Here is a 23,749-nt window from a genome sequence, read left to right as displayed (position 1 = left end):
CAAGTCACAGTTATGTGGGAAGAGGTAATCTCAATTTTAAAATGCCCCTATCAGATTAACCTGTGGGCTGCGGCCAAGGCTTTGGGGGTATTTTCTTGATTAATGATGGGTATGGGTTGGCCTACCTCATAGTGGGTGGTGCATCTTCTGGTATGGAGGGCCTAGACTGTATAAGAAAGAAGACTGAGAAAGCCGTGAGTAGGAAGCCAGTAAGAGGAATTACTTCATGTACCCTACTTCAATTCCTGCTTCCAGGATCCTGCCTTGAGTTTCTGACCTGACTTCCCTTAGCGATAGCATTACTCAGGAGATTCAAATGCAACACACTTTTTTTTCCCAAGTTATTTTTGCTCCTGGTACATTATAACAGCAATTGAAACCCTTTATAAGACAGAATAAACAATGAAATCTGTTTTCCTAATATATTAACCATGCAGTTCAGTATTCTTGACTATAGGTGTTATACTGTCTTAGAGTTATTCTATTAGTTGACTAAAATTTTGGCTTACTGAAAAATAACTTTCCCATTTCTTTCTTTTTGTCACCAACATTTCAAGCTTTGTTTTTATGAATTTGACTTCATTGTCTATTTTATAGTTTCAGAGACAGATATTATAAGCCCAGGCTAGCTCAGAACTCACGATACATTGCTGATAGGCCTTGCACACATGGTAATCCTCCTGCCTCATCCTCCCAAGTGCATGAACTGCAGGAATAGGGCAGCATTTCTGGTTTGAATATGACTACTTAGCACACCTCAGATAAAGGGAACAATCTGTCTCTTCCGGAATTCTTTGTTTCACTGAGTCAAGTCTTTTCTTGAAGTTCTAGCCATACTATTTTTCACTGAGGTGTACTAGCTGGTTTTGTGTGTCTACTTGACATAAACTGGAGCCAGCAGAGATGGAGGAACCTCATATAAGGAAATGCCTTCATGAGATCCAGAAGTAAGGCATTTTCTCAGTGATCAATGGGGAGGGCCATCCCCAGGCTGGTGGTCCTGGGTTATATAAGAACGCAGGATGAGCAAGTAAGGGGAAGCAAGTCAGTAAGAAATTCCCTTTCGTGGCCTCTGCATCAGCTTCAGTCTCCAGGATTCTACCTGTTTCATTTCCTGTCCTAACTTCCTTCAGTGGTGAATAGCAATGTAGAAGTGTAAGAGAAATAAACCCTTTCCTCTCCAACTTGCATTTTTGTCATTGTGTTTTGTCACATCAATAGAAATTCTAAGGAAGATACACAGTATCATCATTATCTTCTTTATTCTAATGTGTATACATCACATTTTCTTCACTCATTATTTGGAATTATTTCCCCATCGTAGCTCTTGTGAATAATGTTGCAATTATTCCATGAGTGCCGATATCTTACTTCAATACTTCTTTTATCCTCTTATTTAGATTCTATTTTTTTTTGTTTCTGAATTCTTCATGCTATTTCCATAGAGGAAGAGCCCTTTTCTTTTACCTCTTCTTTCAACTCTTTGTTCCATTAGTGATAGAGAGGGAGGGCCTCAGCTCCCTCCAAATGATTTGGCCCATTTGCTCAGAGACAGTTTTCCTCAGAACAGTTGAGCCCCAGCATTCCTGTTAACAGTATAAAAGGATCTATTCTCTCCAGCTCTGAAAACAATTGTTATCTTTAAAAGCATCATCTGGGTAAATGAGATGGCTCCCTGGGTAAAAATGCTTACTTCGAAGCCTGACAACCTGAGCTTTATCTCTGAAACTTATTTAGTAGAAGAAGAGAAATGACACCTGCAATTTGTTCTCTGAACACCCCCACAACTCCCCCACACACTGTGTCATACACACACACACACACACACACACACACACACACACTTAAATAACTCAATATTGTTTAAAAGTGAAAGCCATTTTCAGTAGCAGAACACATTTAACATGTGAAATATCCGGTTGAGTTCTTATCAAGATCATACATAACATTATACACTTAGGGGATACTTTATGATTCTTGTTTTAAACACAAGGAAATATGAACTTTGGTTGTTAAAATGTGTTTCCTGAAGATAGATGGCCATCACTTTTTACAATTAGGATGACAGGTATAATCTTATTCTTCTCTGTCTCTCATATTTACAGAGACAAACATACTGAGGAATAAGCTCAGTTACACCTAAGCTCAGTGACCTGACATATCTTTTAGAATCTGACACCTTCTCTCAGGGTCACTAGGAGAAAGAGTGGAAAGTCAGAGGAGAAACCTCTTCCTCTTTGTGTGAGGAAACTGATAAAGAAATCTTGTAATAAGCCCTGGTTCACACATCCTGTCTCTTATTTTCACTGCTAGGCTTCAGCTTCAAACCTGGACAGGCTGTTGAAGCCTGAGTCATGTCACTTCATCCTGACACCATGCTGGCCCTTGGTGAGTCTTGGAAGAAATGAAGGCTGGGTAGGTAGTTTGGGAAAGGGAGTCTATTCCTGACTTGAGCCTGAAACTGGTCTAACAGTTTCTGAATCTTCCTGGGAGGAGAGTCTCTCCCTATTTTGAAGATATTTATGCAGAATTATTGATAGGAATAGGAATGGGATGTGCAGCAAAGTTCAGCTTTGAAAGGAATTAGAAAGAGCATGTATGGAAGGGAAAATGACTTGGAGACATTTATTTTCTGTGTTTTGGAAGTGGAATTCAGGTTCTAATGCCTGCTAGGTAAGCATGCTACTACAGAATTTTATCCTCTTCATCTTGGTTCTCTTTATTTTTATGTTCACAGGTGTTATGCATTAAAGGGTACCCTTTCTAAGAAATAATTTTCTTTTGTTAATTTTAATTTAATTTTTTTCATCTTACATACCAATTCCAGATACGTCTCCTTCCCTCTCTCTGACCTGCACCTTCCTGATTTTACCCCCATCCACTCCTTGGAGGGCATAAGGCCTCCCTTAGGGGCTCAACAATGTCTGGCATACCAACTTGAGGCAGGACCAAGCCCCTCTCCTGGGTATCCAGGCTGAGCAAGGTATATCACTATAGGGAATGGAGTTATAAAAGTCAGTTGATGCCGGGCGGTGGTGGCTCACGCCTTTAATCCCAGCACTCGGGAGGCAGAGGCAGGCGGATCTCTGAGAGTTCGAGGCCAGCCTGGTCTACAAGAGCTAGTTCCAGGACAGGCTCCAAAAGCTACAGAGAAACCCTGTCTCGAAAAAAACCAAAAAAAAAAAAAAGAAAAGTCAGTTGATGCACGCAGGATAAGTCCTGGTCTCATTGGCATGGCCCCCACAAACAGATCCACCCAAATAACTGTCACTCTCATTCAGAGTGCCAAGATCAGGCCCATGCAGGTTCCCCAGCTGTCAGTCCATAGTCCAGGAGCTCCAATTATCTCAGGTTAGCTGTCTCTGTGTTTTTCCCCATCATGATTTTGATGACCCTTGCTCATATGATCCTTCCTCTCTCTCTTCACTGAAGTCCAGAAGCTCAGCCCAGTGCTTGGTTTTGGATCACTGTATTTGATTCTTTTTCTAAACACAATTATTAGCTTTTTGAGAGTTGCTTACATTACTCAGTTGTAACTCTTCCAAGATCTATTCTAATTTCCTAATACCTCAACTTTGTGTCTATTTTTGTAAGACCATTATGACCAATTTTTGATGCCCATATATTCTTGGATGTGTGATCTAGCACTGGCATACGGTTGACTTGTGATGAGGTATATTTGTTTGCTTGTTTATTTGTTTGGTATTTTTCAAGACACTGCCTCACTATATATCACTGGCTGTCCTGAAAATTACAAAGTAGACCAGGCTGGCCTAAAACTCCCCCTGCCTCTGCCTCCCAAGTAAAGGCATTAAATACATGTGTCATATGCCCAACTCCAGTGTCTACAGTCTAAAAGTAAATTGACTCCACTTCTCCCAGAATGCAGTAACTACCAATAGCTCCTAGGTTAAAGAGGGTAGTGTGTTCTTAATTTTCCTTTCAAATCTGATGTTTTGTCTAGCTTGTGCTTGTGCAAATCTTGTACATGCTGTCACAACCACTGTGAGTTCATATGTACAGTTGGCCTTGTGTTCATAAGACCCCATGGTCCCCAAGTCATCAACTGTCTCTGTCTCTTACAATTATTTTACCCTCTCTTCTGAAACGATCCCAGAGTCTTTGCAGGAGGAGATATGTTTTTTGTATGTTCCCTTTAAAGCCAAGTATGTTGCAGTCTCTTATTCTCTACACCTTGATCAATTATAGGTCTTTGTGTTAATCTCCATCTACCGTAAGTAGAAGCTTCTCAGATCAGGACTGGTTCATAAATTGATCTGTGGGCATAATGCTATACAAATTCTTCATTATCAAAGACATCTGAAATACTTTTTGAGAACTTCAGGATTTCACTCAATGAGTTTTGTGCCTACTAACTCCCAATCTGCCCCTAACTCCAGAAACACACCGTACTTCTCTCAAATTTGTGTCTTGAAAAAAATAAACCAATGCACTAATTTGTGTTACCTGTATACTCAAGGGTGTAGGGCTAACTACAGGAGCATGGTCAACCTACTGGAGGCCATATTCTTAAAGAAAACTAAATCTTTCTCCTCAGAAGCCATCAACTGTCAATAGCCTCTCAGCTATAACTGGGAGCTTGTTAACCTCTTTACCCTTCATACTGGTCATCATTTTACTTTTGGATTAAGACATGGTCTCATTAAGATATTCGGTTGACTATGAATTTGCTTTGTAAGCCAATTAATAATTCAATATGTAGACCAGCTGGGGAGCTGGGATTTTGAGTCTATGTCTCTATCTCTGGCCTTCAGGTTATCTTAGAGTTATTTCTGAGTGAAAAGGAAAATTATACTATGGCATTGACATGGAAGAGGAATAGCTGGGTAACCATGGGAAGCTGGATGCTCCCTACCTACATTTAGTTCTTCCTAGAGTCTCATCTCTAAGTAAACCATGTGGTAGAATGTCTTTCTCACTGAGATTTCTCTTTAAGTGCTTTGCCTGGGACAGATAATTAAGACTCAGGAAGGTGAGTCATGTCTTCATTGCTTCTGAAGCCATGGGCAGATTTTGAGAGGATCATGTGCACCTGGGAGGTCCGGAGGGGGGACCCTTGAGTATTTCCTGCCATTATAAATATCCCCAGATAAGTAACCTTCATTCATCTTTTTTACCTGTTTTCCTTGGATTTCTTGTTTAAAAATGTTTTTAATTAACAAATTAAAAGGTTTATATTTATGTCATGCAACACTCTACTTTGATGTGTTTTTACACCCTTTTGTGATTAAATTAGGCTAAGTTTCATGTCTGTCACACCTGATACTCATCATATTTTAGGTGCGAAAATGTTACATATCTACCATTGTTGGAAATTTTAAAGAAACAATCTTTCACTGTCACCCATGGTAGATCTTGAGAAATGCATTTCTCCCATCTTCTTTGTCTCTGATAAACATTCTACCCTCACTTTTTAAATCCCTGACACGAATGCCCTTATTCTATAAATAAGTGAGACCCTGTGGTATTTATCATTCTGTGACTGGTATATTTCCCTTAACTTCCTCCAGATATACTCTGGTTAACACCAACAACAGTATTTTCTTTCTGAAGGCTGACCAGTATGACATGTGTGTGAACCATATTTTCTTTATCTCTTTATCTGTTCAACACAGTTGCATTGCTTCTGTCTCTTATCTACTGGATTCCATGTGTGAAAAATGTGGTGATGATCTATCTCTATGACAGGCTGTCTGCAGGATGACTCTTCAGAATGACCAAAACTATATGTGAAACATTTCTCCCCACATCCCAGAGCAATTTTAGTGTCCTCTTAGCAAGGCCTTGACTACCCACAAAGTAGGACCATGAGAAGTTGCACTTGTTCTACTTCTCCATCTTCTTATGAACAATATATCACTGGGTCCTGTTCATTCCCGCTACTAAATTCTTACATCTGTTAGTTATTTAAGTCTTTTGTTCTAATACAGATTCTCACTGTATATTCCTGATTAGCCTGGAACTTACTACATACAGCAGGTCGGTATAGAATTCACAGAGGTTGGCCTGCTTCTGTCTTTTGACTGTTGGGATTAAATGCACATAAAACCATTCCCAGCCTCAAATCTTTCTTACTCATTGTATAAATTTCTGCTAGCTTTTTTTAAAGCTCCTACCTTCCACATTTGTTCCTGCTGGCCACTTGGTTTTGGATTACCAATTAAAGGACTAACTCCTGGTGAACACTTATTCTCCCTCTCTCAACAGATATTTAATACTTGTAGCTCTTCATCTAGCAGCCCTGTGAGATTTTCTTTACCAAACTAGGATATCAATTGGTGTTGTCTTTGTTCAAAGCTATATTATTTATTTATATTGTTTAGGAACCATGGCTGTAGCTTTCTGATCATATCTGGAAAATACACTCTCACAGAAGATTTCCTGGTTCTCTGGTTTTTATAATCTTTTTGTTCCATCTTCTGTGATGTTCCATTAGCCCTAGCTATAGAATTATACTGTAGATATAACCACTAGGGATGGGCCCCATTAGCATCTATTTTCTGCATTTTGACCAGCTGAAGCTTGCTGTAATGCTCTCCATGTGCTACCAAAGAAGCTCTTTGATGAAGATTGAGAGCCATGTGTCCTAGTCTTGGCTGGTGCACTGGAAGAGCAAGTTCAGTTGGGCCTGGAGATGGAATGTGGCTCTGACTTCACAGTTTATCTGGACACAAAATCAGACCCATGTGCTTCTCATATCTGGTGACTTGGGCTTACTTCAGCTACATCCAGGCTCCTTTGTCCTGTTAGATTTATTTATCTCTATGTTCTTAAACTCTTTTGTTTTCTTAAAGACTCCAGGTTCCCTTTCAATCCTGGGTTATCTCACAGGATGATTTTTAATTTAATTTTTAAAATGAGAAAATTTCATGTATTTGTCACGTTGTGCTTAGTATTTTGAATTAAACATATATTTCAGAATGATGAAATGAATACAATTAGCATATGATTTACCCCACATATTTTCCTTTTTGGACAGCTCTGAAACTCAGCTCTCAGCGACTCTGAAAAACAGTAGGCTTTGTGTTTATTATCTACAGGATGTCACAGAGTTCATCTCCTAAACTGCTTCTTATCTAGTTAAAGTTCTGTGTCCCGTGAGTGATATTTTACACAGTGTTTTATAAATGACTGACTCTCCATAGCCAGGTTTGCAAACTGTGGAAAATTAATTTCTGTCTGTCAGGTCTTAGTGAAAGTATCTCTTCCCATGTCATCTCAGGGAGTACACCTCTGATACAGCCTGTCACTTGAGATTTCTATCCTCACCTCTAACATCCATTATAGTCAGATGATTTCCCTTTCTATATCAGTCTTCCCTCTCATAGTTTATGTCCAAATGGAAGAAATTGTCTTTCTCATGCAAATTAAACCATGAAAAAAGAAGGCATCCCTAAGAGATGACTAAGATATTAAAAATGGCTGGAAAATGAGTGAAAGAAGGAGAAAGAAATAGGAAATATTGGTTTAGGGGCACAAAATCTTGTTGTAAGAGGAAGTCTGCTCACGGGATCCCTGCTGCTCATCCCCAAAATAATCACACATAAACTATTATTTAGATCACAGATTGGCCCATTAGCTCTAACTTCTCATTGACTAACTCTTACATCTTAATTTAACTCATTTTTATTAATCTGTGTATGGCCGTATGGCTGTGACTTACCTGTAAAGTTCCAGTGTCTGTCTCCAGTGGGACTACATGGATTCTCTTTGACTCTGCCTTTATTTCTCCAAGAATTCAATTTAGTTTTCCCTATCTATCTAAGTTCTGCCATGCTATAGGTCCAGAGCAGTTTTTTATTCATTAATGGTAATCACAGCATATAGAAGGAAATCCCACATCACTTCCCCTTTTCTATTTAAATAAAAAGGAAATTTTTAACTTTAGCATAGTAAAATTGCATATAACAAAACAGTTATTAAGCAAGAATTGCAGTTACAATATTTATATATATTTTATTTTTATCAAAACTAAGGAAAACTATAACTATAAATTCTTCAACTCCATCAAAGAATCCAGAAGAATAAAATATTACCTAAGTAAATAATAAGTTCATTGTAAGCAACATCCAAAACTTGAGAATTGACAGAGACATCTCGCTACATGGACAGTCACCTAAAATTCTTCTGTAATTTATGGGCACCCATCTTCAGCCTACAGGCCCATAGTATCCAGTAGACTTTCCCATAAAGCAAGAAATTTCAAAGACAGTACATCCTATATTGGCAATTTGTCACTCACTTTTTTCTATATCCTGCCGAATGTCTCTCAGACTCTTTCATGAAGCAGGAACCCCAAAGGATTATCACTCCTTTAGGCCAGTTCATTAGTCATTTCTCTGTGGATCCTGTGTTTACAGTTCACATAACATACCATCAAGCAGTTCAGGAAAGAGCAGTTTCTTGCCTAAATGGCTAACAAACTCAATAAGAAGCCTTTTGATGCCCATCTTCCTCTTGAAGAAGCTGGGGCTTCCAGTAGCAGCTGTATCTCTTGTCATAAAATGTCCTAAGTTCTTAAAACACTTTAAATGACATATTCCATAGTTTTTGAAAGGTTTGAAAAATATTTTTTAACTGAAATATATCTATATATCTAGAAAACCTAACATGACTCCAAGCTTGACTATTATAGAGATTATCTATTAACCTATATTTCTTAATTATACATTACATTTTTAAATAAGCTGCACAAACACAATACCTTCATCAAGAGCAAAAATATACATATAACAAAATTAGCCTTAAATTTGTATCAATAAACCAAGATCCATACCAATGCAAATCTCTATAGCATATCCCCCTTTAAATGTAAACAAAAAATTATAAACAATATTTGGGAATATGGGTGTAGTATTTCTCTCCAAACTGCTTCCTGCTTTTTGTGGAGTGATGTAATTTTGGGGGTTATTCAAGGTGACCTTTCAGAGGGTCTTGGTCCATCAAACCACATTAGCCTGGAAAGAAGCCACAGGTTCTTATTCTCTGTGGGAACAAAAGAAGAACCTCTTTTCCAAAGCAGCATATTATTAGACCCATATTGTGTATTCAAGATACCTTTAAAATTTATATGTTGGTTTCTTAGCTCCTTCACAGTCAAAAAATTCAAAGAAAACACAATAATATGCATAATATTATTATCCAGACTATCTTTGTACATTTCATCTTTAGGTGGTTTATTCTTACTCTGTCTCTTTTTTTATTTTTTAATTTATTTATTTATTAAAGATTTCTGTCTCTTCCCCACCACCGCTTCCCATTTCCCTCCCCCTCCCCCAATCAATTCCCCCTCCCTCGTCATCCCAAAGAGCAATCAGGGTTCCCTGCCCTGTGGGAAATCCAAGGACCACCCACCTCCATCCAGGTCTAGTAAGGTGAACATCCAAACTGCCTAGGCTCCCACAAAGCCAGTACATGCAGTAGGATCAAAAACCCATTGCCATTGATCTTGGGTTCTCAGTAGTTACTCTGTCTCTTTAAAGACTGTTTTATTTTTAACACATTTATTTTTATAACTCTCTATACTCTTTTCCTTCTCATTCCCAAGCCTATGTCCATTTATCCAACAGTGTGACTTATTTAGAGGTCTTTTCCATCTGGATTTGTCTTTGTTGCATATTTGTAATTACTTTCTGACCAGAAGTGCTTCTAAAAATGCAAGCACTTCTTAAGAATCTAAGCTGCACCATTGCTAGGGTATACATGGTACTTTCTGCTTGTTCTGCACAGTTCAACATAGTGGAGGAGTCCATTCACCACCTCTGCAAGCAGTGCACATTGCCCCAGTTCCGAGTATGTAGCCAGTCCATGTTGAGCCAGTAAGCAGTTTGTAGCATGCTGCTTACAAACTCCATTTAAATATTCAGTCTCCTGAAAGAGCCAGAGGTCGTGCTGGCAGAACAGTCTAGAAAGCTGGCATTTCCAAGCCTCGTGGATTTTTTCTGCTGCTGCTGAGTCAGGAAAACCTCTCTTAAAGGAGCAGCAGCACACTGCCAGTAATCATAGCATACAGAGGGAAATCCCACATCAAAATCTCATTTACAAATGAATGGGCAGGAAGCCAATTGTGCATTATGGCTAGCAACCATGCATTTATGGGATAAGAAACTGTAAGAGCAGGATAGTCACTAATCAAAGTTAGTTATCCTCACAACAAAAGCCAAGTTAATGATGTGATCCAATGTATGAGTCTGATCCAGTTGTTCCACAATGTACACCTACATATCACTTTGAACATAGAAAAGTGTGAATATTTTAAATTTGTCTCTTATGGGGGGTGTGATCTTACATCCAGAGAGTTTGAAGAAGATGGACATTTAGTGGCCCAATAACAGGCCTGTAGTTAGAAAAGGCAGATATACTTGGAATGAACATGGAGGCAGCAGGCTCTGTAGCAGATGTGTACAGCCTAGGATATTCTGAGATTTCCTTGGATGGATCCTTGCTAGACCCAACAAGTGTCCAGACTTAGCTTCCTCATTGTCATATGATGAGAATTAAAATTCATGGAGAAAGTCAAAATGTTATAAAGTTGCACTTTGATCATATCTGGAGAACTTTAAACTTGGTAAGAATATGGAATGGTGTGTCAAAGTTGGTTCTGCATTCTAGCAATGTCCTGACTGTGTACAATGACATTCTGTTATCTCTCTCCTAGGATCTCTTCCCAGACCTTCCATCTTAGCTGAACCAGGCCTTGTGATACGCCAAGGGCATTTTGTAGCTTTTGTGTGCTCAAACCCTAGTGGATATGATATATTTTGTCTGGAGAAGAAAGGTCACAAAGTCATGGATAAAGAGAATATTGGGTCTTCAATTACAGAGGCAAGATTCCACCTTGGCCCAGTGAATGAAAGCACTGCTGGGATTTATTGCTGTGTCTATAAGAAAGAGCCCAATTGGTCCCTACACAGTGAGACCCTGGAGCTGAAGGTGACCAGTGAAGATGTTACCAAGTCTCCTAACCCAGGTTCACCAGAGACCCCAGGTTTGTTCCTAGGTCTGTGGACTCTAACCCTAGCTACTATTCCCTTCCTTATTTCCTATGTTTTTTTTCTTAGCCCCAAACCTTATTTTCTCACCTCTCTCAGCAAAGGTACCCTCTGCCCATATGTCCCAGGTCACTGGAAATTTAGATTTAGCAGACACAAAGAGTGACCTAGATGCAGGTACAAATTGGGTGTTAGGGTACAAATCTGTCCCTAATTACTGGGGAAGGAGTGATTCTCACAATGGTGGGGTGACTCATTTCAAGTTGCTCTTTTCATTGGTCATGCTGAGTTATTCTTTCCTTCCACTGAGTCTGAGCCTGTGGTGACTACAGAAAGATATCTCCTCTGCTGTAATCTCCTGTCGCTAGGCAAGTCATGTGGTCCAGGGAGGGCTGGTGGGCAGGCCTGGACTATTATTTCGGGGGTATCTTCATATGTAATGGTCTCTGTTTAGTCAGGAGTCAGGGACCAGGAAAAACTTCTACTGCACCTCCATATTTTCCCAGGTCTTTCGCAGTGTTGATTCTGTGATGACAAACAAAGTGAATGAGTGACAAAAGTAAGGAAAGACCAACCCACAGTAGCAGGTGTTGAAAGGGGATCTGTCCGACTTCCTCTTTTTCCTGTCTTGTTATTTCAGGCCTTTCTCAGGGTATGGGATTGAGTGATTGGCAAGTTACCTCTTTTGGATCACTTCTTAGTATAGAGAAGAGGTCTATAAAGCTGTCCCCATAAGGTCTGCCTATTTTTGGGTAGTATTTTAATAGGGATTATATGCTTAGCTTTGGAGTGAGGATCAGGATGTCATTAATAGTATTTTGCTGTTGTTGTTGTTCTTTTGTTATGCTGTTTTTTAAACAACAGCAAAGGTTCTCTTTATATAATCCAAGCTGGTATTTGAACTTCATACATAGACAGTCTGGTCTAATCTCACTGAGATCTTCTTTCCTCTATCTTCTGATCTTGGGAATTAAAGGAATGAACCCCAAATCCCAATGGCCTTTCTATTTTTAAAATGGAGAATATTAAATTTCTTGATCAAAAATACCAAGTTCTGAAGACCCTAGCACAGAAGCAGTCCCTGCAACAGTGCACATACCTCTATGCTGTTCTCTTGTGGTTTGAGCCTCACTAAACACATTATTCTCTTTTGGATGGAGCTGATTAGGACCTTCTTTTCAAGCTCAGGATCAAAGACAGCTAACAGGACTTTGTCAATGTCTGTGCTTGTCTAGGATGTAAGAATCTCTTAGAGGAAAGTTACATGAGAAGCCTGTGCCCTGTGAAAGGTGGCCAGACTGGGGTGCTGTGTGATAGCAAATGAGCTTTTCTCACTCCTCCTGCCTCTGGTTATCTGGCTGTATTGTTTCCTGTACTCTGTGGCCACAACCATATGGGGAGTTGTCGTCCTGAGTCGTCATGGACTCTCTGATGTAGGCTGTGTTAATGTGAGGCTAAGCTCTGAGTTCAGGCAGGTGGAACACTGGACAGGGACAAAGGGTGAGGAAAGATAGAGGGGAGCAGGATACTATTACGTGCAGAGTTCTCTTCTGTGCCATTGTGTTGGAACATGTCATGATGTGTTTCCAAGCTGAATATTTTGGATCACCATCTTGTCTTTGATATTATTAACAAATAACTTTTCACTTTAAATGCACTGAATGAATGGTGAGTCAAACTGGACACTCACAGTGAGGGACAAGAAATGACACAGCCCTTGTGAGCATTAATGGAGAGATAGAATGAGTGGTTCACAGAAATGCATTAAGAATTCAGATATGAAACTTAAATTTTATTGAATAATATATTTATCTTAAAATTAAACCTATAGGCAATATTACTGATGCAGCAATATAATGTATTTTTACACTTGGATATAATATATGTTATTCCATTTTAAATAACATATTATGCTATTTAATATTTATAATATATGATTTAACAGATGTTATTTATTACTATAGCCTACATACAGGCACATGTCATTTATTCTAAGATAGATATTTATAAATGGTACTTCAAAGAAAATGTATAGGAACAAATTATATAAGTAAATAATTTATCTAATAAATATATATTAACATTATGTATTAAATATCTATATGTTAATATATAAATATCATACTTTAAATATTTAAATATTAAATATATGAAAGAAGTTAATATTATATAATTTTGTTTAATATTTTCTTCTTTACTTTTTGCATGTGCACACCTAGGTATTGGTATATGATGTGAGCATGTCATCATATTCACATGTGTTGACATGTGACATATACATTCATCTATGTATAGGTACACAATTGATGCTGAATGCCTTTTTTGATTGTTCTCCACTTTACACATCATTGAGGTGTCTCTTTCGTACCCTGCAGTTCACTGATGCGGCTAATCTGTCTAGCCAGATTGTTCTAAGGGTTCTCTGTCTATGTCTCGTCTACACTGGATTAGAGGCTGGAGGTCAGGTCCACTTGACTTTTTCTGTGACTTCTGAACATCTAAACTCTGGTTCTCATTCTTGCATACTAAATATAATATTGCACACAAAGTGAAACTCATTAATCAATATCCACAGCACCTTAGCTGTACTTATTTATATTACATGTGAATATATAACCATGTTTCACTTGACAATGGGGCATTGCTCTAGGAAACATATCCAGAGTCCATGTAGTTGTATGATACCTGTGTTTTGAGAAATCTATCATTTGTGCCATTTTATTAACAAGATGTTATTCACACCAGTTTAGAATTAATAGTCTTCTGCACATATGCCCACGTGGTACATAGAACAAACAACTTCTGGACAGCAGTACTGCACAAAGGTTACCTTGAATGATGCAGGGAACCAAACCTCAAGGCAGACACTATGACACTAGGGCATAAAAAGTTTTCAGTTCATTTATTATCTGACTAAATGCCTATGGTTAATTATAACATCATTACACACTCTACTTATATAATATGTAATATCTAGCTATAAATATATTATATGCATGTATATGACATACATAATTAAATTTCCAATAAGATACATGAAAGGAAGGAATAGAAGACTTGAACATGGACAAAGATTTAAAGAAAAGCATAGAGGGATAGTTCCTGATTTTTTTAAAGACATTGAAGATTCTGCCTCAGTAACAAGGTCAGGGAATAGGTACCATTCAGTGAGAGAGGACAGGTGGGATCCATTTTGTGTCATCCCCTGTAAAATGGCAGAGTGAATGCATGGGTGGAAGATGGCACATGTAAAATAAGTACTTAGATGTTCTCTGCAACACATCAGGCAGTAGGATCACATTGGGACTGAGTTCCTTCCTGGGATTATATGTTTCTTTTCTTATTGGTTGTCAGCCTTTGCAAAATTCTGTAAAAAATGGTGGACATGTTGTCTGATATGATGACAATAATAAAGTTATTTCTCTTATCTGTGGGAACCACAGTAGATTTCGCTAGCCACGTGTGACTTTTGAGTCCTTAAAAGGGTTATTCCAGGGGGTAGGGTGTCTCAAAGCACAAAGAAGTTTAATACTCTTCATGGGTAACACAAGGATAATGAATATGTTCATAGTCATATTTCTATGAATACCATGCACCACTCATTATATGTGTGTTATACAGTGGGTGCTCAATAAGTGCATGCTGCTGGTAACCTGATTCCTATCTATGACGGTTGCTCTTGATTTTCAACCTAAATGCATATAATTCAGATCTTGGAGATAGAAAAATATGCCTTTAATGCAGATCTCCCCCGCCTCGTGTGTGTGTGTGTGTGTGTGTGTGTGTGTGTGTGTGTGTGTGTATGTCTTAGTTTTTTGAGACAGGGTTTCTCTGTGTTGTCTTTATGCTTGCCCTGGAACTAGCTCTTATAGGCCAGGATGGCCACAAACTCATAGAGATCTGCCTGTTTCTGTCTCCCAGGTATTGGGATTAAAGGCATGCACAACCACTGCCAGGCTAATCCATCTCTCTTAAAATTGGGGGGAAAACCCACTTAAGGTATCAATTTACCTTAGGATTTCTATTGTTGCAGCAAAACACATTGACCACTGCAACTTGACTAGGAAAGGGTTTATTTGGCTTATACTTCCACAGCATTGTTCATCATCATAGACAGTCAGGACAGGGACTCAAACCTGGAAGAAACCCAAAGGCAGGAGCAGATGCATAGGCCATGGGGGTGATGTTTACTGAGTTGTTCATCATGACATGCTCAGCCTGCTTTCTTATAAATACCAGAACTTTAAGTCCAGGAATGAAACCACCAGAAGTCATGATTGTGTGTCAAGTGATCAAGGGGTTGACTTGTGATGGCTATTCATGGTTACTATCATGACAAGATCTAATTCAATATTTAAGGTATGAAATCATGCTTTTTTAAAAATTTTTTTATTGATAAAAGGAGAATAAAGAAAAGAAAAAAAACAAATTTCCACCTCCTCCCACCAGCCTCCCATTTTCCTCCCCCTCCTCCCACTCTTCTCCCCCTCCTCTCACTCTTCTCCCCCTCTTCCCACTCTTCTCCCCCTCCTCCCACCCCTCTCCCCTTTCCCCCATTCCTCTCCCCCTCCCTTTCCAGTCCAAAGAGCTGTCAGGGTTCCCTGCCCTGTGGTAAGTCCTAGGTCCTCCTCCCTCCATCCATATCTAGGAAGGTGAGCATCCAGACTGGCTAGGCTCCCACCAAGCCAGCACATTGCGTAGGATCAAAACCGCATGCCATTGTCCTTGGCGTCTCATCAGCCCTCATTGTTCGCCATGTTCCGAGAGTCCAGTTTTATCCCATGCTTTTTTTGGTAACAGTCCAGCTGGCCTTGGTGAGCTCCCAGTAGATCATCTCCACTGTCTCAGTGGGTGGGTGCACTCCTCGTGGTCCCGACATCTTTGCTCATGTTCTCAGTCCTTCTGTTCCTCATTGGGACCTTGGGATCTCAGTCCAGTGCTCCAGTGTGGGTCTCTGTCTCTATCTCCATCCATCGCCAGATGCAAGTTCTAGGATGATATGCAATATATTCGTCAGTATTGCTCTAGGGTAGGGTCATTTCAGGTTCCCTATCCTCAGCTGCCCAGGGAACTAACTGGGGACCTCAGCTTTTAATCCTGATCTTTTGAGTGAAAAAAAAAACACCCAATACCTAGTACCAACTTGTTCTACTTAGGGTCTCTCTTGTTGGGCCTTCCAAGTTCTCTGGAGGTATATAAGGAAAGATTAACAGGGAAAGTCACTGGACTTATAGAAAGAGTATGCCTGCTGCCTAGATATCCAGGAGCAGGTGATCACAGACCCTTGTCCCTTTGGTATTAAATGAAGGTTCACCCATTGATAAGTGTCTCCAGACTTGATGGAATAAGAAAGAAAGGAAAGCAGACTATTAGATAAAGACCCAGTAGAAGATTTCAGTGAAATAGTAGAAGAAGATCTCATATCATAGTGACCCGTCTAAGACCTCCAAGTTATCTTGGACATGTGAACAACAGAGAGAAAGCAAAGGGGGTCTCTAAAAACAGTAAAAAGAAGAAATGACTGGTGATTCCAAGTTGTTGGAGATGATGCTATGAGGTCACATTTCTGTGTGCAATGAACTTCTCTTCTGTGTCATAAATTAACCAAGGAGGTCCAGCATGGCCACATAAATGGCTACCAAATCATATCTATCTTGGTGTTTGTACACAGGGCAGTCCTTGAAGATTTTATCTTCTGTGAGTGCCAAGTGGAGTCTCAGTGCAATTGGGTCTCTGAACAATGGCTCCCAGCTCATAATAGAGACATTTAATGTCTCTATTAATAGAGATAATCCTATTATTAATAATTAATAATTAATTAATAGAGATAATTCTGTATCTTTGGTTACATGGAGGCATGACTGAGAGACAGATAGGTCTGCATTTACATGTCTTGGCCTTTTACTTTGCAGATTATGTTATTCTTTCTCTATTCCCTATTCTACATGTTTTGATTATTATGTAGCAAAAAGTTTTCTTCTGATCCAATCTATTTGGTGTTCTGTAAGATTCCTGTATTTTTATAGGCATGTCCTTCTTTATGGTTTACAGAGAGATAAAAATCCAGACAGAAAAATTTAATGGAGAGCCAATTTCAGCATCCCATTATAAGAATAGAGAGAACAGTCTAAGGATTTCAGACAACCAACTTTAATATATCTATTAACCTTACAGGAATGACCAAATGTCAGAAATACTGTTAAACTAACTGGATTCCTGTGCCATTGTTAGATTTAAAGAGATTCAAGGAAGCAATCGTCTTATATGGCATGCATTCACCTTTTGTGAAATATGTCTCTGTACATGTAGAAAACCTAATTAACATGACTACAAACATGACTATTATAAATGCCTATCTATTAACCTCTATTTCTTAATTATACATTACATTTTAAATGAGCTGCACAAACACAAACAAGAATAGAAATATACATATAACAAAATGGCCTTAAATTTGTATCAATAGATCTAGAGTCATCCCAATGCAAAAATATTCATCTTCAAAGCATATATACCTTTAAATGTAAACAAACATTTATAAGCAATCATTTAGGAAATTTGTGTGTTGTTCTCTAGTCTATTTCCTGCTGACTGGGGCACTGTTAATCAGGTGTTTTATGGAATGTCCTGTGTGGTAGGGTCATCTTAGCCAGCAGTTCTGAAGCTGGCATGGATGTTGGGTTTTCTGGGCCATTGCTTCAGGGTGTCTTGTTTGATCAAACCATATTAGCCAGTAAGGAATCCACAGCTTTCTATCCTTTGTGGAAACAAAATCAGAACCTGTTTTCCAAAGCAACATATCCTTAGTTCAAAATTTTGAAGTCAAGACACCTTTAAAATATAAATGTTGGTTTAGCCTAGCAGTCTGTACAATGAAATATCTTTCTGCAGTCAAAAATTCAAAGAAAACACAATAATATACATAATAAAGACTCTCTGTGTATACTCCATCTTTATGTGGCTTATTTTTCTTACTCTACTACTTTTTCTACAAGTTTAATATTTATTTTATGGCCATTTCTCCTTTAATCTATAATTATCTGTACTTTGTCTCTTTAAAGACTTTGTTTTCTTTTTGAAAACCATTTACTTCTTTTTCTAACTGTCTACATTCTTTTTCTCTCTCCCAAGCCTACATACATTTATCCAACACTGTGACCCATTTAGAGTCTTTTATCAAATCTGTTTTATTGTATATCTATAGTGATTTTCTGAACAGGAGCATTTTAAAATGGTAAACAGCTTGTTCACAGCAGTTCTGGATGCTGGTTTTGCCTCCCTCAGGCTTTCAACATGGCAGAGGTAGTTCACCACCAGCTGTGGGACTGCTGGGTAGGAGAAGTCCTCACCAACTGAACTCTCTGTAGCAATATGTAGCATATAAACCCATTTTATCTGTGTAAAGCTAAATCTGCCATGCAGTGCACTGCACAGCCTGGAAATATCTCTGTGTATAGCTGTGGGGATCTATCATGCTCTCCTACCTGTGGACTCCTAACCAACCTGATCCCACAACCTGCCCAGGCAGGGAGCACTGAGCCACATGCATAGTCTCAGTTACTTTCCTCCCAACCCTGAGTGGGCACACAAACATCTGGATCTGAAGTGGGTGGTGGGCATTAGTCCCAAATGTTCATTGGGTGCCATTCTGTAGACAGAGACTACTTGCTCATGTCTGACTTACCAGGCCAGAAATAATCACACAGAAACTGTATTAATACACTGCTCATTCTATTAGGTGAGCTTCTTATTAACTAACTCTTACATTTTAAATCAACCAATTCCTACTCTTTTGTATTTTACCATAAGGCTTGTGGTTTACCAGTAAAGTTTTCTGGCTGGTGGCTCATGTCTTTCTCCTTCAGCAGCTACATGGCATCTCTCTGACTCTGCTTACATTCTCCTCTATCACTGCTTGGAATTCCTGTCTTGATCTAATCTACCTTTTGGTGGCCAAAGTAGCTTTATTCATTAACCAATAGTAACAAAGCACATTCACAGCATAAAAGGGAAATCTCACATCACTAGAGGTCTTCATTATCTTTTTTCTGTTTATTAAGTGTATCTTTTAAAGTGCAATTTAATTTTCTATAACTGCTTGTCATGTAGTATTATGTGGCATACCTGTAGCATGCTTTATGTTGTCACATGAAAAAAATCATTTTACTAGAGACCTATATTTGAGTGTAGTGAGTTGTAATTTCTACAGGTTTCTCCATAATGACCATGACAAAAAATAAATGTGTAATTATAGAATCAACCTTTTAACACCTCAAGTCTGACTTCTCTGCATCTGACTGGCAAATCTCCCCTGACTCTTTTCTTCCCAGAGTACCTATCTCTGCCAGAAATTCTCACCTGTCTTCAGCTGTTTGCCATTCAGCTCTTTATTAAACCAGTCAGAAGATGCCTTAGGGAAATGAGGTTAAATGGAGACACATCTTTACAAAGTGTGACTAAATGTTGCATAAGAGGGATGGAACACTTGCAGTGAACCAAGACTAAAAAGAGTTGGATGGACAGAGAAGAAGACACCATAGCCCCTGAGATTTCCAATATCTTCCTCTCTATCAAGGCCAGGTCAGATTGTTGGACACAGGGGATGGCAGTGGTCATACAATGCATGTCAGTTTCTACCTTTAGTGACTATTTTCACCAGACCCTGCAACCTCACTGTGTGCTTGTAAAACAGGATAGTTTCTCCTTAATTTTCTTTTGTGATATTTGAGGCATAAAAGAGGCTAATTTTGCCTTCCAATTTGGAACTGAGTCTCTTCCATTTCTTGTGAGAATTTCACAGCAGGTCCTGTCCCTGGAACCCACTTGCTTACTTTGTGAGAGCCTGAGTATGTACCTAGTGATCTAAGGGTGCAGGAATAAGGAAAAACAGAACCAAGGCATAAAGCATTGCAAAGGGAGTTGTGAATGGTGCGGCCATCAGATGAAGGCTCAGGATGCCAAAGCCAGCCAAAAAGAAGGAAAGACCCCTCATTCCTTCATTCCTCTTCTCTGAGTCCAAGCAGACACTGTGAAATTGGCCCCTTTCTATTAAATTAGCTTCCCCATGGGTAAATGACATGCCTGATGATGGCTTCTAACTTAAAACTGAAGCAATAACTCTCTTTCAGAATTCTTAGTCTGAGTTTTTTTTTTCCCACCAGGAACTGACTACTCATTATTGTTTCCCTTTCAGTCTTTACCCTTCAGAGTTACACGGTGTGGAATGGTACCCACATGGCCCTTGCTGGAGTAATCTTGTTTGTCCTGGGAGTAATCATTGGAGAATATTGGCACAAGGAATGAAGGTCCTCACACATCTTAGATTCCATGAACCTAGGAGGCACAGTCAATGATACCTAGGCGAATCTTGACATGCAAGAAGACCAAGGTCTCCTGGATGGAGGGGGGCGGGCCTTGGACTTCCCACAGGGCAGGGCACCCTGACTTCTCTTAGTACTGGAGAGAGGGCAGGAGGGGAGTGGGGGGAGTGGGAGGGGGATAAAATTTTCAATAAATAAATAAAAAAGAAGACCAAGGTCTCACAATATCCCATGAGATATATGGGTATGGACTCTGTTACACATTGATTTTCTTCAATTCACATCAGGGAGTTGAATGAACCATCACATTCCATCTCCAGCTTCAGGTACCTGTCCATAGGATTTGCTTAAATGCAACTTCCTAGTCCTGAATCTCACTGCACCTCTTTTTTGAATATTTCTTGCTTCTGAGACCTGTTGCTTCCCTAAACTTCTTGCCCACTTTGGTCCTTAAAATAAAGTAAGATCCTTGTGAGATGCATATAAATGGATTTTATTTACTAAAAGTATATGTTTTCAGGTAACTATAGACAACTAAGAAATACAGAAAATGAGAAAAATAATCTTCACTAAGATAGAGAACACCTGTAAAATAAAACCATTTTCCAAACTAACGGTTAACAGCTTTAATATCAACACAAAGAGGCAGAGACAGGTGACCCTCTGTGAGTTCAAATCTAATATAAATGGTGAGTTTTAGAATACCTAGGCCTACAGAAAGAGACTGTTCAAAAAAAAAGAGAAAGAAATACCAACAACCTCAAGAGAATAAAACCATTTTATTGATTTGCATAGTTGTAGGAATCAGCACACCCATTCAACCCACAATTGTCCAGCATTTGGCATTACCCTTTTATACCCAAGTTGAGGACCTAAGAATTAGAATCTACTAATATCTGTCACTCCTCAATTGTATCAGCTTTATGGGAAACAGGAACTTACTCCTCATGTCACAGTATTCTGAAAAATTGGTACCTGTCACCAGTCTCAGCAATTGCACATTCCATGATGAATTAATGAGTTTTTATAATATTATGAATTTTTATTTTCTTATAGCTTTGGACTTAGTCCATTTCCAAAGAACTCACCATATTCTGGCTTAGTACCATGCTATAATCCTGTGTTCCTTCTTAGGATCCCTAGCCCATCTCCATTCTTTGTTTGCAATACCTAGAAACATATTTTACCCATAACAAGGAAGCCATACCTGGAAGGATCCAAGAACAACTACCCACAAGGTGATATACAGCTGCCTCACACTTGTAAAAACAAGACAGTGCAACAGAAACCAAGGAAAAAAGCATCCACTGGACAAAGGTAAGGTCATATATCAGCAGCTTGAATTATATTCACCATAAATACAGATAGCAAGACATCATTATAAAACACAATCAATAATAACCCAAACAATATGTCTGCAGTAGAGCCTAGCAACCCAACCATGCAGAGTACTGCGCAGCCTGGAAATATCTCAGTGTGTGATGGCTAGGATCTGCCATGCTCTCCTGCCTGTGCAAGCCTAGTAGACCTGATCCTGACACCTGCCCAGGTGGGAAGTGCTGAGCCATGGGCATGGTCTCAGCTACTTTCCTCCTGACCCCAAGTGGGCACACAAACACCTGGGTCCACAAATGCCATTCAAATGCTCTATAGTCGGTGTTTGCCCTGGCAGCACAGGGAGCCATTTTAAAACCACACATCTTTTTTCTTGCTACTGCTGAATAAATCAGGAAAACCTCTCTTAAAGGAGCTGAAGCACACCACCAGCAAGCAGAAAGAAGCTGTGTTAAACTCTGCATTTTTGTATCTAGAATTCCTTTTCAAGACATCTCAGGTTTTAAGTGGATTTTAGTCAACCACATACTCATAAACTCTAGAGTTTTGGAAGTTGCTTACAATGCACTACCTGTTTACTTAAGTAATATTATATCCTTTTGGAGTCTTTTTAAAAGATGAACATGGGATGTACTCCCTCATAATTGGTTTCTAGCCATAAACAAAGGTCATTGAGCCTATAATTTGTGATCCTAGAGAAGCTAAATAAGAAGGTGAACCCAAAGAAAAACATATAGTCATCCGCCTGGATATGGAAAGTAGACAAGATTGCCAGGCAAAAACTGGGAACTTGGGGGCAAGGTGGGATGGGGGTAAGGGGAAATGGGGTGAGAAACGTGAGAAGGGGAGGATGGAGGGAGCTTGGGGGAATGGGATGGTTGGGATAAAAAAAGGGTGGTTATGGGAGCAGAGAAGTATATATCCTAATTAAGGGAGCCATCTTAGGGTTGGCAAGAGAGTTGACTCTAGAGGGGCTCGCAGATGTCCAGGGAGATTTCCCCAGCTAGTACCTTGGGCAACTGAGGAGAGGGAACCTGAAATGACCCTATCCTATAGCCAAACTGATGAATATCTTGCATATCACCTTAGAAACTTCATCTGGCGATGGATGGAGATAGAGACAGAGACCCACATTGGAGCACCGGACTGAGCTCCTAAGGTCCAAATGAGGAGCAGAAGGAGGGAGAACATGAGCAAGGAAGTCAGAACTGCAAGGGGTGCACCCACCCACTGTAACAGTGGAACTGATCTTTTGGGAGCTCACCAAGGCCAGCTGGACTGGGACTGAATAAGCATGGGATGATACCGGACTCTCTGAACATGGCAGACAATGAAGGCTGATGAGAAACCAAGGACAATGGCACTAGGTTTTGATCCTACTTCATGAACTGGCTTTGTGGGAGCCTAGCCTGTTTGGATGCTCACCTTCCTGGACCTGGATAGAAGTGGGAGGACCTTGGATTTCCTGCAGGGCAGGGAATCTGGACCACTCTTCAGTCTGGAGAGGGAGGGGGAATTGAGTGGGGGGAGGGGGAGAGGTGTAGGAGGAGGGGGAGGGAAATGGGAAACAGAGAGGAGGCGGAAATTTTTTTAAAAAAAGAAAAAAAATTCCACCTCCTCCCATTTCCCTCCCACTCCCCCACTCTCCCTCCCCCTCCAGTCCTAAGTGCAGTCAGGGTTCCCTGCCCTGTGGGAAGTCCAAGGTCCTCCCCCTTCCATCCAGGTCTAGGAAGGTGAGCATCCAAACAGACTAGGCTCCCACAAAGCCAGTCCATGCGGTAGAATCAAAACCCAGTGCCATTGTCCTTGGCTTCTCAGTCAGCCCTCATTGTCAGCCACATTCAGAGAGTCCAGTTTGATCACATGCTTGCTCTGTCCCAGTCCAGCTCTTTGATGGAGTTGAAGAATAGATAGTTAAAATTATACTTTTCCTTAGTAATGACAAAAGATAAAGTAGATACAAAGTATTGTAACTGTAAATCTTGTTTGATAACTGTTTTGTTATATGTAAATTCACTTTGTTAAAATTAAAACCTTCCTTTTTATTTAGACAGAAAAGGGGATGTGATGTGTGATTCCCCT

General features: G+C 39.6%; 1 protein-coding gene across 1 annotated transcript; it reads left to right on the top strand.

The window, feature by feature from the left end:
* Nucleotides 1-2,313: 2,313 nt before the first annotated feature.
* LOC142832116 (leukocyte-associated immunoglobulin-like receptor 2) lies at nucleotides 2,314-20,435 on the top strand. Its single transcript, XM_075942428.1, has 3 exons — nucleotides 2,314-2,388; nucleotides 10,679-11,008; nucleotides 20,206-20,435. Exons 1-3 carry the CDS (start codon nucleotides 2,355-2,357, stop codon nucleotides 20,313-20,315), a joined length of 474 nt encoding a protein of 157 aa, XP_075798543.1. The 5' UTR covers nucleotides 2,314-2,354; the 3' UTR covers nucleotides 20,316-20,435.
* The last annotated feature ends 3,314 nt before the right edge of the window (nucleotides 20,436-23,749 follow it).

Source organism: Microtus pennsylvanicus, chromosome 1 (assembly GCF_037038515.1).
Source record: "Microtus pennsylvanicus isolate mMicPen1 chromosome 1, mMicPen1.hap1, whole genome shotgun sequence".
NCBI classification, from domain to species: domain Eukaryota; kingdom Metazoa; phylum Chordata; class Mammalia; order Rodentia; family Cricetidae; genus Microtus; species Microtus pennsylvanicus.
This window is presented reverse-complemented; position numbering and strand designations above follow the sequence as displayed.

Bases quoted from the DNA above. Each gene is read 5' to 3' on its own strand.
- LOC142832116 (XM_075942428.1), top strand. From the start codon at position 2,355: ATGTCACTTCATCCTGACACCATGCTGGCCCTTG. The intron at 2,389-10,678 runs GTGAGTCTTGGA...TCTCTCTCCTAG, and splicing joins TGACACCATGCTGGCCCTTG to GATCTCTTCCCAGACCTTCC. The intron at 11,009-20,205 runs GTTTGTTCCTAG...TTTCCCTTTCAG, and splicing joins AGGTTCACCAGAGACCCCAG to TCTTTACCCTTCAGAGTTAC.